Source organism: Echinops telfairi, unplaced genomic scaffold (genome assembly GCF_000313985.2).
Source record: "Echinops telfairi isolate 266 unplaced genomic scaffold, ASM31398v2 ScPeMD7_7436;HRSCAF=8474, whole genome shotgun sequence".
In the NCBI taxonomy this organism is placed as follows: Eukaryota; Metazoa; Chordata; class Mammalia; order Afrosoricida; family Tenrecidae; genus Echinops; species Echinops telfairi.
The window spans coordinates 5,150,414-5,166,488 of NW_022111336.1; the positions used below are offsets into that span (position 1 = coordinate 5,150,414).

General features: G+C 34.2%; 1 protein-coding gene across 4 annotated transcripts in view; it reads right to left on the reverse strand.

The window, feature by feature from the left end:
- The window catches only part of DMD (dystrophin), a 2,430,848-nt gene that overhangs the window by 1,781,196 nt on the left and 633,577 nt on the right, over nt 1–16,075 (reverse strand). For all 4 annotated transcript variants that reach the window (XM_045298663.1, XM_045298661.1, XM_045298660.1 and 1 more), the window contains 2 exons: nt 3,696–3,884; nt 2,476–2,657 (listed from right to left, as the gene is read on the reverse strand). In XM_045298663.1, coding sequence (XP_045154598.1) covers nt 2,476–2,657; nt 3,696–3,884 — 371 coding nt within the window. The remainder of the gene's footprint in view (nt 1–2,475; nt 2,658–3,695; nt 3,885–16,075) is intronic.

Here is a 16,075-nt window from a genome sequence, read left to right on the forward strand (position 1 = left end):
TAAGCCAGCAAGTATGAGGACTTCTACATGGGTCTAGCCACACCGTGCCTTGAGGAGAGAGTTATAACCGATGTGGATTAATCCATTTTTATTTACTAGTCATTTTCTATGCCTCCTTTACTCCAAGTAATCTTATTATGTGTGTGAGGGATAGGTACTGTGTCAAAATGAAGCTAAAAAACATCATAGCTATAATGAAAGAAATGGAACAGGTTGTACTTGTTTTAATAATTAAATAACATAATATTTGTTAAACACTAGCAATATCTTCCCGCTCAAAAGAACATCTTTCACAAATCAGGTTCAGCATAGTTTGCTTAATCACTTATATCATGTAGGCTTTATCCATGAACACATGCAAAGGTAGTAAGCATGATATGAGGAATTGTTATTCTGTAAAACTTCCCTAAGTTTTCTAAATTCATTTTACTTAAATTCTGCTTTGTGCATATTTTTTCAAAAGTTACTCAGAAAGCTCATGTGCTGCAAGTATTTCCACATTATTATCTCATTTTTAAAACTCGATCAAGGAAGGTTTGGAAAAAACATCAGCCAAAAGGTTGACCTTGCCTTCCTGATAATCACTCTAAAATCTTGAATACAACCCAATATCTAATTATTTAGGTCAATATCAGCAAAGGATTCTTATTATCTTTTAAGGATTCATATCACCCAGTGGAATGGTGTTAAGAAGAATAAAGTCATATACATACAAGGTGTCGTGTTGTGGTGTGTGTGTGTTTGTAACCTACCATCTACAAGATGATTAACAAGAACAGTTTTGAAAACATTGTATTAATATTATATTTAGAAATGGGCAATATGCTTTGAAGTTTAATTTCAGCTTTATTTTTAACTCAGTTCAAATTGCATAAAATTAATCAATTACAATGAATAATTAATGCTAAAGTGTTAGTCTTTTTGAACAGTGGAATTGAAAAAAGTCAGAGAAATGAAGCAAACAAAAATATTTATAATGCTACTATGGGATGAGCATGAGCCTGGCTGACTCTACAGCTTAGTCACTGCGCTGCTGATAATTCAATCAGCAGTTCAAATCTATCACCTTTGCTCAGGAGAAAGATGAGATTGTCTGCTCCCAGAAATATATGACATTTTGGAATTCTTATATAGGACTGCTGTGAGTTAAAATCAACTCATCACACTGGATTTTTGCATCAAGGAAGAAGCAGTGAAAGAAGCGACTGGACTTTAAAGACTTTCTGATGTAGTGTGATGTTCCCTTATGCAACTTGCACAGATAGGTACCAAAACAAGTTCTAACCTGAAGAGAGCTGGCATGAGACCACAAGTAAGAGGATCTATAAAATATGATTTATAATGATAAATGTGTGTAGTATATTACTTGACCTGTAGGTATGTTACGGGCTGGAGGGGCTCGATAGTTATATTATGACTATTATAACATTCCCTACCAGGGTTAGTTGCAATCATCAAAATGATCGTACAGCAGGGAGAAGATGTTAATGTGCATAGACAAGTAAATTCTGGTTTGGAATACAGATTTCTTTGTGAAAACTCTATCTTAGGTGTATAAGTTTAAATTATTCTTTCAGAATATGTGACTTTCATAATATGTTGTCCCCTCTTCTCTAATGTCACACTATAATGTGGTATTGCAGTAGCCATCCTCCATCATATTTAGAGTTCCTTTGGTCCTATTATAAAGCTTTTTTAATCTTCATAAATAATAGCTAAGTCAACTTAAGGCTTGTGGACAATGTCTTTAGTTTAATGCATTCAAATCCACATTTGGCACTTCATTCCTTTTCATTTAAAAATAAATCTATCTTGTCTCAATAGGCTCTACATGAATATACACATCTAACAATATAAATCAAAACAATTCCAGAATGATAAGATCTACTTGTTAACTTTATATGTAATGTGGCATTTTTAGAGAAGTCTCTAACATCATTTTTGATTAAGTCAATCTACAGTAGGTTCTTAAAATAATTCATATGCATGTAGTGCTTCAATTAGGATTTCCAAACATAGATTGAGAAAAATTATTACTTTCTTACCAAAGATTTTCCATAAGCAGATGAAAACATCTTTAACTATTTCCAAAGGCTTTTCTTTCAAAAGAATTGTTCTCTGTCAACTGTAACTAATTGGTGAATTTATAGAAATGGCTTACTGGGCATGTATCCATGTATTTTACATATTTTACATTCACAATTTAATTTTCAGAAAAACTATACAGAATATTATCTATGGCAGTGCTTACACTACAGCTCTGTAGATAATTGTCCACCGATCCCCACTGCAATTACAAAAGTGATAACAAAAATGTGATATATATGACAATCCCACTGAGATGCCCCTGAAAGAGTAGCTTTGTGGATTCAAATCAAACTGAGAATCCTGATGGAACCCCGCAGCCACATCCAAATAATAGCAGCATTGAAATAATTTGCCATTTGTCTTAATTAAGAACAAATAAAGACTTACTTGCTTTGTTTTGCCATGCTGGCTACCCTGAGGCATTCCCAACGTGAATTTAGGAGATTCATTTGTTCTTGTACTTCGGTCTCTTCATCTTCTGACAACTTCCCGGTTCCAATAAGTTGACTTCCCAAATGTAGCACATTACCAACGCGTCCCTGGTGGGATGTCAGATCCATCATGTAGCCCTGACAGGAAGAGAAGTTCATGATAGTAAGCAACACTTGTAGTAAATCATTATCATTTTTATTTTTTTGCAATGCAAAAATTTTAGCATGGTTGAAATATATGCCCAGTAAAGTATTTAAATTTTTGTTTACAGAAATCCAACGTTGTTTTTAACATAAATCAAAGAAAGCTAGACTTGAGTTGGATTACTTAGCCCTAATGAGATGCTATAATGCTGACGAGCTTTCAGGCATAGAGGAAATAGGAATCAGGTTGAGGCCGTCTTCAGAAAGCTCTATGATCCACACCTGACCACGGGGATGGCACAGCATCGGGCAGTGTTTCCTTCCTTCGTACATGGGGTTCACAGGAGTCAGGAGCCAAATCAGGGGCAGATAAGCTCTAAAATAACATTATCTTAGGACATCTGTGCAAGTAGACCCTGAGGTTAGCATTTTGTGGAGGTGGCTAAAACAAGAGGCCCCAGGATATCAACAAGAGAGAAATAGTACAGGGAAGAGAACAAAGCTAATTAAGGAAGTGATCTCTGAAAACCTCCCACTGAAAATAGTTGAGCCTGATAGCTGGGGATGCTGAAATGAATACTGTGCCTAATATTGTCTTGACCCAAGAGAAGAGAACTGATCATTCATGCTGATCTAGTGAAGAGTTCATGGTAAAACAAGTGTTCTGCAACTCCAAGGAATATTCTTCAAAGAGAACTTCAAACTTGACTGCTTGAAACCCAAGGACATCTCAGGAGCACCCAACTGTTTCTAGCTAACAATGGAAACTATATTACCAAAATAAATTTTTAAATAACACCAAAACCAAGCTGTAATTAAATCAAACCAAGATTGATTGTTTGAACTCACCTAGAGGCACCTCCAAAGAAAGGCCTGCATCTACTTTAAAGCCCTATTGAGTTAAGTTCGACTCTCTATCTGGGTCACCCATACCAAAATACATGGATCATATGTAAACATTGAGACTCAAGAGACATATATGGTTATGCTAAAGCAGGTGATTTGTTTTATAAAACAATGCTTTCGTGTTACCTCATGAGTATGAAATTGTTCTTTTACTTCTTCCACGTCATTTGAAACCTCTCCTTGTGCTTGCAGTGCACCCTCTGCAGAAAGAAGCCATGAGAGCGCTTCTTCTAACGCTGTTTGATAACTGTCCAGGTTCACATCCTTCTCCATCAGGGACCCACCAAATGACTTGTCTTCAGGAGTTTCCAAAAGCTGAATAATCAAATAAATTAGGTGTTATACAATTAGTATTTTTTTCAGACTGCTCCAGTACATTAAATGATAAATTGAATGAAATAGTTAAAATGCTAGAAATGTCCACTTGCGTTAACATGGACATGAGCAGCAGACACATACTATAGCAAGTCTGCATGTTAACAGCCTCTCAAATATACACACATACTTTCTGAAAGGCAGATAACATTCACACCAAATTAATATTTTACTAAAGCTGTTTTGAAGTACTTTAAAGAGTGTATTAGAGCACCTCATCTTGTTGCATTTTAAATGCTATGCTTTTTCGTTCATGGGTAATTATTATACAGTTCATATTTTCAATATTTTACATACCCATTATTTCATTTTATGCACATATTCACTTTTTGGGTTTATATAAATACACAATTTTTATTTTTCAGTGCATTTTGCAATGGTGTGTGTGTATGTATATATGCAATGGAACATATATAGGCAATGATATATATGTAATGTCATGGTATATATGCAATGGTATATTTACATGCAATGGTGTGTGTATGTATGTGTGTATATATATATAGATAGATAGATATAGATATAGATATAGTTAGTGTGTGTATGTGTGTATAATTTCTGAAGGGTCCTAAGTATATAGACTAGTAATCACTAGAAAATAAATGATGAAGGGATGTAAAATTTAAAAGATCTGTCTGCCTTGCTATCATGCAGCATGCCTTGGAAAGTGGATGATTGCAGATGCAGTTAGGTTAACATTTAACACCTATTATTTGATCTCCCTTGGCACACATTTAAAATTTTTCCTAGTTTTTAATAGTTTCTGCTTTCTTTTCAATTGATGATTTTCTCTATTTTACTTTATTATTGTTGTTAGGTTTTGTTCTTTTTAATGTGTTTCTGTACATGAAAATATGCAGTTCAGTAAATCTATAGCGATAGTATGTAATTGGACTGGGGTTATGGCAGGGGAGGTGGCGGGGAAATGGGGAACTAATAATGATGAGTATAAGAATGAAAAAAATGTTCTAAAATTGATTGTGGTGATGCCTGTACAACTCTTAACATAATTGAGCTATTGATTGTACAATTTGTGAATTATATGCCAATAAAGCTGTTTTAAAAAAATAAATAAAATAAAACAGCTAACTGGTCAATACAACTGTGGGATTTCTAACGTAATAGTATGTTGTATGATTCTGTCCTTTGTTTCCAGAAAGCTGTTTTCAGTAGAGTCCTGAATGGTTAAAATGGTTAATATGCTCAGTTGTTAATCAGAAGGCTGGAGGTTTAACTCCACAAAGCAGTGCCTTGGAAAGACTTGGCAATGTACTCCCACAAATCAGGTTTTCACAAGTAAATTATGATATATCTGCTACCCACTAAGTAAATAAAATTAGAAGGATGTTTGGTGAAATTCTTAATAGTAGTCTCATCATTTCTTTGTGGACCTTAAACTTGAGAACAAAGGGTATAGAATACCCATCATTTTAAAGAGGATTTCAGCCACTTATGATGCAATTGACAAAGATGAACATAAAAGAGGTCCCACAACACTTAATCTACTACCTAGTTTAAAAGACTATGAAAACAACCAAGAATATTGATGGGAGAAAGCAAGGGGACAGGATTTTTCTGGATGCTCTTGAGTGCTATTCCTATCTATACGTCCTCCCAACCTCAAGCTACTTGATGGCCACTTCAAGAAAATCAACTGTGAACGATAGGGTTATTTCCAGGATTGCATATTGATTTAGAAACTGAGCCTTGTGTTTGTACAGATTGAAAAGCCATGGGACTGTGGCTTTCAAGTGACAGGAGAGAGCTCTTGCTGAAACCTACTACGGGTCTACTGTTTTAAATTAGGGAAAACAGCAATTACAAGCATTTGACCAAATAAGGCATGAGTCTTTCCTCCCTTTGCAGCAGGGTTGTTGGATTTAAATGCTTCTGAGAAGGTTTATAGCCAAGAGCATGTCCTGCTGAGGGAAAGATATAGGCACATCACTTACATAATTGAACAGAGCAAAAATATCATTTAAAAAATATGTGTAGAGGAAGAATCTTTAAAGTTCAAAGATATCAAACCAGAATTGACTGTTTTATTAGCAATTATTGATATATATATATATATATATATATATATATATATATTCAGGATAATAGTAAAAATATATCATTGGGATTATATATCCTATTTGTCTACTCAACATTTTTAAGACTATGATTTAATATCTATTGTATTTAATATCCTGTATAACCACCACTCATGATCACTGACACATTTTCTACCACCGCCTCACACCCATTAGGATGGCTAACATAAAAAAGGAGGAAAATAACAAATATTCATGAGTGTGTAGAGAAATGAGGCCTTGATATTAGGAATACAAGAACGTGTGGTTGCTGTGGAAAAAAAGTTGGGAGAATCCTCAAAAAGTTAAACACAGAATTAGTATATATTTGAGAAAGCACTAGTTCTTAACATCAGAGTGATGAAAAGGAAACCACAAGCAGTATAACAATTGCAGAATCTCACTGGAAGAATTCATTATCTCACTTAAAGCAGAATCATAATGTTTGGGGTCTTCAGTGGCTTGTTTCACTTGTAGTTCTGTTCTCCCTCAGTTAAGAGTTTTATTTCACTGAGCTGCCAGAACCAACTTCTGACACATTCTCTAAGTTTTAAACTTTAGTATTTTCCCCAATTTTCTTATCATCTAATATGGTAGTATATAGTGAGACTCTTTGATTTGATCTTTACACCAAATCACATGCTAAACTGTTAATAGAGAAATGGCACAAATGGCCTAATAGGTCAAAAGCACAAAACTCTACAGAGCTTCCATGTCTCAATGGGGCTATTCATGTGGAATACCCAAGGTCAATATAATTTCTGAAGGTCATATTCAAATGGTAAAGCACCCCCATGTCTAAATACTGATAATAGTAAATTTTAAAGTCTATATTGATGAGAAAAAATTCAATCCTGAGTTATTAGTCAAGAGAGGGTAATTAAAGGTACCTAAATTGGCAAAGAAAACTACCACCCTGTATTTACCCATAATATGATTTATAGATAGAAAATTTCAAAGACATGACAGGAAAACTGTTGGGCTGAATTGAAATTCAGCAAAGTGGTAGGGGACAAAATCAACCTACAATAATCAGCTCCTTTAGAGGATCTAATCTATACTAACAAAAAGATCTCTAAAAAAGAAATAAAGAAAACAATATAATTCACAATAGCCAAACAAAAATTGAAATATTTAAGAATAAATTTTACCAAAGAAACAAAAGAACTATAAAAAGAAAATTATAAAACACTATTACCAAAAACAAAAATTGACTTAGATAAATGTAAGGATTTACCATGCTGATGAATAGACTTAATTAACATGGTAAAATACCAATACTACCCCAAACAATCTAAAAATATAATATAATCCTGACCCAATTCCCAACATCTTTCTTTAAAGAAATGGCAACACTAATTATCAACTTTATGTAGAAAGGATATTGATCAAAGCACTACTAAAGAACAAAGTAGCCGACCTCTTACTTCCTGATCTCAAAACCTACTACATAACCAGAGTAATCACAACTGTCTGGTACTAGTACCAAGAAAGGTATATAGACCAATGAATTGGAAACCCATAGTGAAATGGATCCACCTACAGACAACTGATGTTTGACACAATGATCAAACACATTAAATAGCAAGTCATAGTCTCTTTAACAATAGTGCCAGTAAAACTGAATATCCGGTTGCAGTAAAAAAATACTGGAGAACTCACATTCCACGTCATATAAAAACAAATCAAGATGGATTAAAGACCTAAATACAAAACCTAGAATTATACAGATCATCAATGAAAATATAGGAACAAACTTAGTGGCCTTAAGATATGGCATACATTCTCTATTAAACATAATGATAAACACACAAATAGCAAGAGCCAAACAATATGAATAGCATGCCTTAAAAATTAAGACATTTATGTGCATCAAAATATTTCACCAAAAGCTTAAAAAGAGAACCCATAGACTAGGAAATATTTTTGCCATGACATTACAGACAAGGAACTAATATTAAAAACATATAACAAATTTCAATACCTCAACAAGAGGAAGATAAATAATCTGATTTTGAAAATGGTCGAAGGACATGAACAGACACATTGCCAAAGAAGACAAATTTATGAAGAAATTTTCATGATAATCAGTCATTTGAGAGATGCAAACAAAAATAATAATAAAATTCCATCTTACATCAGTATTAATAACAAGGTTCAAAACAAACATGTAAACTAAAAGAACAAATTCTGGAAAGAGTCCAGATAATCTGGAACCATTATGGACTGATAGTATGACTGAAAAATGGTACAACCACTGTTGAGAGCGATATGGGGCTTGCCCACAATATTGGGAATAGAAATGCCACACGACCTAGCAATTCTCCTCATTTTTATATATCCTAAATGACTAAGAGACATGACACAAATAGACACATGCACATGCATGCTTATAGCAGTATTATTCACAATAGCAAAAAGATGGAACTATCCCTGATGCCCATCAATTGAAGAATGGATAAACAAAGTTTGGTACATATATTAAACTAAACAGAATACTATACACAATTTAAAACCAATGTCGAATCTGAGAAACCCTTCAAAATATGGATGACCCTGGAAGACTTCATGCTGCATGAAATTAGTCATAAAAGGACAACTATTGTATGAGATGGTTATTATTTTAAAAGATCAAGAAAAGGCTGTTATATTATAAGAAATATTATTTGGTGGTTACCAGGGGTGGAAGGGAGGGAGGATAGTCACTAGCTAAAAGACACGTAAGTGTTAATTTGTATGAAGGGGAAGACAATTTGCAAGAAGGGGCACAGCTTTATGGAGGTACAGCTGGAGCAGGTAGTTATTCAGAACCCTCTGCTCAGAAGGGCTTCATCCTGTTTTCACCTTAGAACTCTGAATTTCGATTTTGGCATTTGGAATTAAAATTCAAAGAGGCAATACCGTATCCACATGAGCAGATTACTCACTGTTGCCCACTCAATCTTCCAAGACTGTATGTCTTTATTGGGAGCAGAGAGCTGCAATTTTCTCCCTCACAGAAAACTGTAAATTCGAACTGCTGATGTTGGAGTCATAAGTATAATGCTTAACCCATTGCATTTATGACTCATTGGGGCAGTATAGAAAAGTACAACAGGTGTGTCTACTCCATTAGTGGTTTGGGTGCCAGAGAACAGAGCTGGGGAATGTTCGGCCATCAATCCCGGCTAATAGCACAAGCCTCAACAAAGAAAAGCAGTACCAGCCATCACATTAGGGGTGAGTTAGTTAACTGCGTGACCAAATATACCAGGCTCTTTTTTAGTGGCTAATTTTGCATGCTCCTCAAATAATTTAAAGATATTCAAATGACCCTTGGCAGTAAGAAGGTTCCCAATCGCTGCCTTAGAATAACAGAATTCTGGTATGTTAAAAATGTGTGAGCATTTAGGTAGACTCATTGCCGATACACAATTTTACTAATAAATAAAATAACTAAATAAGTGGAGACACAAACAGCCTCTCAGAGCTGTGCTGTAACAGATAATGTGAACCAGAACTTTCAGTATAGAAATGCCAAGTTTAAGAAAACACAAGGACCAAGGAAACCTATTGTATCCTTTCTTACTCATATTACTTTCCTATATTAACAAACCACTTATGCTGAACCTGATGACATAAAAAACAAAGTGAAAAATGTAGCAGACCATCGTTACTTTTGTTTTTAGTCCTTCGTGCTCATCAATGAGCTGAAAGTATAGGATATCGGTAGAATGTGCACATATCAAGAAGTTAAACCAAAATAGCCAAGTGAGTTGTGTGCAGTATTCCACATGTGCATGACGCATTGAAAACAAAATGCATATGTATGTACAAATAGCAGAGTAGGAATTGTGCAGTATCTGTGATTCTACTTATAAATTGAATTCTCTTATTTTTTTAAAAATATTTAAAACTAGCCTTGCCCAATCTCATGGGGAAAGGCAGACACTATTTTTATATATTTTATATATTTTTTATGACATAAACTAGCAAGTAAAAATAGCATGGGAAGTCAAGAGACAGATGATGAAATAATAGGAACAGTTTTATACTTTTGTAATTTTTCATAGCATATTTTGATTTCTTCTGGCACGGTTTCTGCATTTTCAAGTTTTTAAAAAAACTGGGCTCCAAGCATGGGTAGGTGAAGACAAAGAAAAACTGTCAACAAACCCCTTATATTTTGACATCTCCATGTTACAGGTGAAAAAAAGATGAAAGATTCAATGTCTGCAACAGATCATGAGTGCTAAGGTCAGGGGCATTAGAAGCAAGGGGCATATAAATCTTGACCTTGGCCCAAAGTCTTGTGAGTGTAAGAAAGTTATATAGCCTATTGATCACAAGTCTTACTCTTATCCTATGTAAAATGGGATCATTAATTCTTTCCTTATAGCAGTACGAATTAATGGAGAATAGATAAAGTAGCTGACATAATTGGTGACCTTGAGTAAGAACTCAATAAAATATGTAATCATTGTAATTATTATTAGATTCCTTTAAACAGAAGAACTATTTTTAAACATAACCCATCACAAGTTTGCTTTCTTAAGTCACACTTCAGCTTTCAGTAACCACAAATATAACTATTATAGAAAATAAAAATGTAAAAAGAATAGAAGAGAATTATCAATTATTTAAATGAACCCTCTGTGCAATTCAAAATTCAACCAAGTTCCTGCTTAGCAGTTCATGAAATCATTAAGTATCAAAAAAAAAAGAAAAGCATTAAATATCTTGAGTTAAGTAGTCACCAAATGATAAACTACAAACATGATTATTCAAGAAACACAACACTCGATTTTATCCACTAGTGAGATGTGAATAATGGCATAAAATGTTTATGATTTATTGATATTAAAACACTTTCAGGTTTTATGAATAAATTAAGAAGACAAATCCTTATACACAAGCACATAGTGTCTGGTGTACATTCTGAATGTAAATATCTTGGCTGGGATGTTTCATGAAAATAAAGCTTTTGCAAAAAAACCCTCAAACTGAATTCAAACATGAATAAAATGTGCAAAATTGCATAAATTACCCAATCCTTATTTATATTAATAAATTCTCATATGTATAAACAAAATTATGAGCAAAATTGTCAGCTGGGCTCTGAGTAATTGCTTCCTTCTAAAACTTTTGTTCTTCAATATGTAAATCGTGAACCACCCAGTAATTCCAGAAGTGATTTTAGTTGGTCATGACTAATTATTTTTAAGAAATAGAGAATATTAGTGTATATCACTAAAAATAAGGATTAATATTATTATTGTGTGGTAAACTTTTGTTTCATATATATATATGTATATGTGCACCAGATCAAGATGTAAATGTTGGTATTTTGTTGGGGGTTTTCCTGCAGTTTTTGAAACAAGATGTCAAATGGCTCTAAAATTTCAGAACTGAAAATTATGACAAAATAAATTAGTGGAAATTCACTATTTTCAATAGAACTTGTGGAAGGAAATGGAAACACATTGTTACATATATCCATTTTAACAGAAAATTGTGACAGAGAGAATAATATATAAAGTTATGCTACCAATTTCAAAATTTAAAACTATGTTTTTGTTCTCATGGAATTTCATAGTGCACTGAAAATGTGGTTAGTTCATTCATATCATGGCATCAAAGGGAATTTTCTAGGAAACTCTGGCTTAACATTGTACAGAAGGAAGTCTCTGCATAACAAAGGCAGTCAGGATAGATTTCGTAAGTGGAGATGCCAGTATCTTGAACTGGAACTATCTTCTGCCCTTTTGTGGGAGGCATTATTCGAAAGTGTCACTATGTTTTTTTGAAGACATTGCTAATGCACAAGGGTGGAGGAGAGGAAGGTTCAAGATACACTAACAAGGGAAGACAAATGACCATGTGTGTGAGTCCAGTAAAGTCCAGGGCAAAGGTTTGGAAACATATTTTTAGAAAAGTTTTCTAGTAATAGAAATTGTCATCATAAAGTGTAGAACAATAGCCTTGACACTGATCCAAACCTAAATATTAGTAAAAACCCAGTTTACTATCCGTCTTGGGAACACTTTCTTGGGTAAAATATTTCACCTCTCTCACAGACTTTCCTCATCTGTAAAATGAGGAAGAGAAAAATCTGTCTTTGTAGGATTGCTGGAAAGACTGCATGAAGTAATGCATATAAAAATGCTAAGCACATGCTACTTTTCTCGAAATACTTGGCAACGCTTACATTTGAGAACCAATGCTCATTCAAATGGCAAATGATTTTTATGAGGAAACCCAGTTGAATGATCTGTGTGTATTTTTAGAAGCATGATTTTGGTAATTTAAACTGAGATAAGTCATCAAATGGCTTCGTACAGGTAGTGAAATCAGCAATCCAGCACACCACAAAGCTCTTAGAAAAATAGCTGGGATATTTCCAGAGGGCACAGTTTTATATTGCTGATGAAACTGATCTACTTTGACAACAGTCCCCAAAGTCAGCTTTAAAATGTGTTACAAGCTTTCACCTGGATTAAATGAACAGATAAATAAACAAACAAAACCACTTTATTGTTCTTGAATATAACAATCCTTCAAGAACATTGGGAAATGTTATTATTCTTAGTTCCTTCGGATGTGTTATATTTCTTTTTTTTATAATCTAAGCCAATGCATGGATGATGAATTTTTTGGTATATTCTATAATCTTTTATCCCTCAGCCAAAGATTACTTCAGGGCTAAAGGATTACAGAGGGATAACCAAGTGGTTCTTTTACTAAATAACAGAATAGCAGCTCAGAGAAACTAGGATATGTATCTGGAAATATTCTTGCCACATTTCTACTGGCTTTCCTTAGAGGTAGCACATATAAACCAGGGTATTATTTAAAGTATGAAAAATGATTACTGAAGTGGTTTACAAGGAATTAATTCATCATGCAACAGTTTACCTCATACATTGAATGTAATGATACTCTTAAATACTTGACTTTTAACATATTGTTTCTGCCTGGAATTCACATCAAAGGTCAGTCTTAATGAGATTTTAGGAAATATTACCTCCTGACGTCACAACAACAGAACAACAGCCATAAATATGCATAAAACAGCAACCACTACAGCTGTCATTATTAATTGTTGACAGTTTTTTAAAGACTTAATGCACATTGTATCGTTCTTCTCCATACCAGGCCAGGATAGCAAAAATTAGTCAACTGAGGAAAAGTTGGGGATGAAAATATAGCTTGCCAAAGAGCACACAATCAGTAATTGGTTGATTTAGGATTTAAAACCGGGTTGCTAATGAGAGACCCTTCTCCTTGGTTTCCAACTTTCATATTCTGATCTCCAGTAATTATCAATGCATCTTGATTGTATCTTTGGTCAAATTCAGATTTGTCAATTACAAGTTTCCAATTTGTTCATCTTTGACATTAGTGATTGATGCATAAATTTGAATTATATATGAATTAAATGGTCTACCTTTTAAGTATATAGGTATTCATTATCATTGCTCATGCTGTATTTCAGGATAGATCTTGGAGGGCTCTTTAACATTATGTATGTAATGTCTTCCCTTTCCAATTGTCATTTCTTGACTATAAGAGCATATCACTGTCTGTTTTAAAATGGCAAATATTAGCTTATTTTCAGCTCACTAAAACCAAGGATAGGAATCTTTCTGCATTCCATTTCATTTTTTATGATTTCCAATTTCCATACTTTGAATATCAACCTTCTGATTATTAATGGATTTTTTACAACTGTTTATTCTCATTCTGAATTTTGCCACATCAGCAAATGAAGGTCCTGAAAACATTACTTCATTCCTGTCATTCATTCAACTCTCCTGTGAGAAGCTAACTCTATCGTAGTTACATTTTGAGTGCTTCTTAATCCATGTAACTAAAACTCCAACACTATGGAAGGCATTTTTTTTTGCTTCTATTCATAAGGTTTTCATTGCCTTTTCTTCAAAAGTGGATCTCCAGATCGTCCTTCATAGTCTGTCTTACTCTGGAAGCTTTGCTTAAACCTCTATACCATGGGCGACACTGGTATTATTTGAAATACCAGCAACATAATTGCCGGCATCCTAACAACACAGAAGTCACTACAGTACAACAAACTGACAGAACCGTAGTGGTTATTCTTGTTAAAAATAAAAAAAAAAACTCACTGACAATGAGTCAATACCAATTCATAGTGACCCTATAGGACAGAGTAGAACTGCCCTTGGGAGTTTCTGAGACTGTGACTCTCTACAGCAGTACAAAGCCTCATCTTTTTCCCTCAGAGGTGCTGGTGGTGTTGAAAGGCTGACCTTGCAGGTAACAGCCCAATCCCACCTACATTAATCCACCTGGATTCGTCTGGTTATATGCTACACCCCATCCTTCCCTCCTAACTTCATAATTAAATTCTTGTTGATTCCACTTATAATCGAATTCAAGAATCTTTAAACTTTTTTCTTCTGTCAAGGGTGAGATAATTAACATCTTCAGCTTTTCAAGCCACTTCAGACCAGTTGCAATTACTCACCTCTCTCATTGTAGTGCAAAAACATTCATGCAAATATATACATGAACAAGCCTGGATAACTTTCAATAAAATGTTATTTAGAATTATGGATTGAAATTTGAAATGTATTTTTAATGGGTAACCCCCAGTATTTGCAGGCATGGACTTGTTTAGAAACTATATTTGGAGATGTTACCAGTCACCATGAGGTCATATTGGATCCGGGCAGCTGTTTGTATAAAAGAGGAGAGACGCCGTGGCAGAAAGAAGTTAGGATAATTTATCAACAGAGAATAAAGTTAAACTTCCAAGCCAGGTCACACCTTGAGTTTACTAGAGCTGGAAGAACCAGGAAAGGCTCATCCCCCACAGCTGTTTTGGCTGTTGCTAGGTGTTATTGAATCCATTTCTGCTCACAGCGACTTTATGTACAAGAGAAGGAGACATTGCCCTGTCCTGTGCCATCCAGACATTTGATCCTTGCTTGAACTTACTGTTGCAGCCACTAATCCATCTTGTTAAGGGTCTTCCTCTTTTTTTCTCCTCCTCTATTTTACCAAGCATGATGTCCTTTTCTAGGGACTGGTCTCTCCTGATAACATGTCCAAATTACATGAGATGAAAACACGCCATCCTTGATTAACAGTGAAATACCTTAAATTCAGGCTACCTGTAAGACTGTACAGTTATGTTCTTAAAAGCTAGTCAGTATCTAGTATTTTATTATGGAAGCGTAAGAAATTAATATGCATATATTTGGAAAAGCAGGAGACAGGGTCGATGGGTTTATAAAACTGTCATGTTTACCACCACTACCCCAAATTGAGGAGCCCTGATGGTTGCAGTTGGTTATGCGCTAGGCTGATAAGCACAAGGTCCGTGAGTTGAAGATACAAGGGGAAAAGATAAGGTTATTTAGTCTTGTAAATATTTAGTCTCAGAAATTTAAAGGAACAGTTCTAGTCTGTTCTTTAGGGTCACTATGAGTTTGAGTCAACTCAATGCCAGTGGGTTTGCTTTTTGGCATACTAATTGCTAATCAATTGAATTGATCACTGAATTTAATCCCAGTCTGCTGCATGAAATAAACAGAGTGCAATATTTTCTTTACAATCCCCGATGGATCATGTTGGCTACCTTCTAAGTGAGTGATTTTAAGATTGTAGATGATTATCTAATCTATAAGGCTAGCATTATATCTAAAATCCTATAGAATGTATAATAAGAAAGAATAATGCATAGAATTTACTATTTTTTTTAGCTTTCTGGAAAGTACTCCACTAAATTATGTGATTTAACCTCACAATATAAGGAACAGGGATAGTCTACATTTTACATTAAGGAGCACAGAGTCAGAGAGATTCAAAAGTTAGCCAAAGTCATTCAGTTAAGCCAGAACAGAGATGTGATTTAAACTCAATGCTTGTTTTTCTGGGAACTGTAATTACATTTATGTTGTCAGATTTTTAAAAAATAACTCAAGGGAAAATTTGAGTTATCTTTTGAGTTTCCAAGAGATAGCTGGATTTGTAAAGATGTATTTAAAAATTAAAATATAAAAGTGTACTCTATTTTACATAAATATATCATGT